Source organism: Sturnira hondurensis, unplaced genomic scaffold (genome assembly GCF_014824575.4).
Source record: "Sturnira hondurensis isolate 20B ecotype Veracruz unplaced genomic scaffold, ASM1482457v3 Scaffold0011568, whole genome shotgun sequence".
In the NCBI taxonomy this organism is placed as follows: Eukaryota; Metazoa; Chordata; class Mammalia; order Chiroptera; family Phyllostomidae; genus Sturnira; species Sturnira hondurensis.
In genome coordinates this window covers 507,212-510,407 of record NW_028084199.1, presented here as the reverse complement: position 1 = coordinate 510,407, position 3,196 = coordinate 507,212, and the positions used below count along the sequence as shown (strand labels likewise).

The 3,196-nt window shown below is 46.2% G+C and overlaps 1 protein-coding gene across 1 annotated transcript in view; it reads right to left on the bottom strand.

Moving 5' to 3' along the window:
• AWAT2 (acyl-CoA wax alcohol acyltransferase 2) overlaps positions 1-1,215 on the bottom strand; it is a 7,790-nt gene extending 6,575 nt beyond the window's left edge. The window contains exon 1 of the mRNA XM_037060265.1: positions 1,083-1,215. Coding sequence (XP_036916160.1) covers positions 1,083-1,167 — 85 coding nt within the window. The 5' untranslated portion in view covers positions 1,168-1,215. The remainder of the gene's footprint in view (positions 1-1,082) is intronic.
• Positions 1,216-3,196: the final 1,981 nt, after the last annotated feature.

Sequence of the window (3,196 nt, the reverse complement as noted above, 5' to 3'; positions counted from 1 at the left end):
TCAAAATAATAATAATAATAATAATAATAATAATAATAATAATAATAAAAGGTTGAAAAAAAGTAAATTCAAGCCCTGGCTGGTGTGGCTCAGTGGATTGAATGCTGGCCTACCAAACAAAGGGTTGCTGATTTTGATTCCCAGTCAGAGCACATGCCTGGCCAGGGTTGCAGACCAGGTCCCCAGTAGGGAGCACATGACAGGCAACCACACATTGATGTGAGGCTACAATGAAACAATGCATGGAACATACTTGGAACACAGTAAGGGCCTAACATGAATTTCTTTCTCCAGGTCTCTTACAGCTGTGCTTGCCTGTCATTCCTAGATTGACACTGTTCTTTTCAGCATTGGGGTGGGGGGTGCACACCCCAAGGTGAGCCTCTAAGCCCCCTGTGCCTGTCCTGCAGTCTCTTCTCCCTGGTCAACGCCAAGCCCCCGACTCACAGAGCCCACATGCATTATTCCTGCCCAGATATCTTAGCAGGTCATTGAGTTCATGTCCCTGCCCGCAGCACCTGACTGATGAGAATGCTGTCCAGGCCCCCCTCCCACAAGGCTGGTCGGCTTCAACACGTAGAGCACAGCAGCCAGCACATCACTAACTTGCCCAAGGTGTTCGTGGTGGGGATAGTGGATGGATAGATGGGTGAAGTCTTCCACACCAGAGGTTTTCACAGCCTCCTTCTATTGCCAGGACAAACTGTCTGTTCCTGATGGTCTGCTCATGTTCTGCAGGGTGTGACTAAGTCTTTTGTCTTGGCTGGCCTCACGGAGCTGCTTCCCACTCTCCGCAGACATGCCCTCCACACCCCAGTGTACACCCGGGAAGCTCCAACATACACATCTGCAGCAAGACTCTTATACACACTCGTGTACACCCATATGCACACATACACCCCCACGTGTATACCCACAAGTACCACAGCCAGCTATGTCAGGCTACAGGCCAGGGGGACTGACCATCCTGATGTACTGGGGACCATCCATGTTTTAGTATCAAAAGCCTGCTAAGCCCTAAAGCCCCTCCGTCCCAGGCAAACCCAGAGAGTTGGTCACACTACCAAAGACTGAAGACTCACCAGAGACCCAAGCACTTAAAGGCCACTGGAAGATTGCAAAGACCTCCATGGCGATCTTGAGGTCCTTCTTGGACACCAAGACCATTGTGCCCAGGATCCCAGTGGCTCCAAATAAGAGCTGTTCCACTGTCCGATCCCAAATGCTCAGGGGCTGGAACTGCTTCCTCTTTTGAAGCTTTCTTCTCCTGTCTCTGCCCAGTGTCCACGCCCCCTAGCCCACATCCCCACCCCTCCACAGGATCATGAGACTGTGTGCTGCCTCTACTTGTCCAGTGCCTTTCAGTTCTCTCCCCGAGCTGCACTTTCACCCCCTTCTGCTAGACCCAGGATCAGATGATGACATTCCCCTGCACACCTGCACAGAGGAGAGTGGGTGGAGCTGTGGTGTGGGAAGTAAGGGTGCTGCTAGGGGCTCTGCAGAGCCCATGTGGATTGGGGGTGGGGCAGGGAGGAGTCCAGGACATATGAGGTCTGTCTGCATTTCTTTCTGAGGCTTGGCTATTATCGGACAAGGACCCCATGATCTGAGCAGTTCTGCATGTTATTTCTTGCTAAATGTTAAAATGTAGCAGAGTATTTGGGAGCCGAAGCTATAAACAGGATGAGCTGACAAGAATTGAACCCGTGAAAGTAGCCAACTGCAAAGAACACTAAGCCTCCCTGTTCAGGGAGGCAGATCTTTAGATAGGAATCCCATCTCCTTTGTTCTTTGCAAGTAAACAAAACTACCTTGAGTTTGGTAACACAGGTGTCCCTGGTCTCTCAGGGACAATACGATCAGAGGGGAGGAGGGGGTCACAGGCCAGGTGACTACTCACTACTAGCAAGTCCAGAACTCACTACTTTCTGTGAACAGACATCACATATAGTCTGTAAGTGTATATAGTAGGTGCTAAATAAATTTGTATTGGATGAATAAACAAAGGTGAGTACTTATCAAATTATTCTCTGTACATGCAATTCTAGAACACAAAATCAATCTACATTTTTTTAAAAAGTCAGAGCACTGGTGGCCTCTGCTAGGGGACTGACAAGGAAGGGACACAATGAGAATTTTAAGGGTGACAACAACGTTCTCTGTCCTGACACAGCTTTGAGTTACACAGGTCAAAAACTCATTTGTCGAAACTCAGCAAATGTACACTTAAGACTTGTACATTTATCAGCATATAAATTATACCTGAAAAGTAAACAAACATGGAAGTCCATGCTGGAGTGTTTGGGGGTGAAGGTGCTAATGGCTGCACATAGGATGAAATGCACGTAGGATGTACTGATAGGCAGATCAAGGGACAAAGTGCAATGAGTCCATATAAGCAAAATACCTGTACAATCAAGGTGGTGGGCATTTCGTGTGCAATTCTTTCAATTCTTCTGCAGGCTTGAAATTCTTTCCAATAAGATGTTGAAAAAAATAGATCCCTGAAGGTCACAGTAAAAATAAATTTTAAAACTGTGGTTCCTTCATGAACATACATGTGCACATGCGGCTTTTGTGTGTGCATATATACGTACAAAGATAAATATGTGTCTAGTCAATACGTGTTTACAGCCTGGCTGGTGTAGCTCAGTGGACTGAGTGCCAGCCTGTGAATCAAAGGGTCACTGGTTCCATTCAGGGTCTAGGGCACTTGCCTGGTGTTACAGGCCAGGTCCCCAGTAGAGGGCGCTCCAGAGGCAACCACGCATTGTTTCTCTTCCCGTCTCTAAAAATAAATAAATAAAATATCTTTTTTAAGAAAAAAGGGGGGTCCCTGATGTCCCCAGCACATCAGGAAAAAATAAATAAATAAAATCTCTTTTTTAAGGTATGGAAGCAGCCCAAGTGCCTATCTGTAGATAAGTGGATTAAGAAGCTGTGGTGTATATAAGACAGAGTATACAAGTTAAAAACCTACCATTTACAACAGCATGGATAGACCTACAGTGTATTATGCAAAGTAAAATAAGTCAGACAGAGTAAGGCAAATACCCTAAGTATGTGGAAACTAAGAAACAAAATAAAATGAACAGACAAAACTGAAACAGACTCATAGATGCAGAGAATCATCTAAGCTGGCACCTCAAGAACAAGAAAAAGGAAAGTGACCTGCACGCAAGCAGGCAGAAGGAAA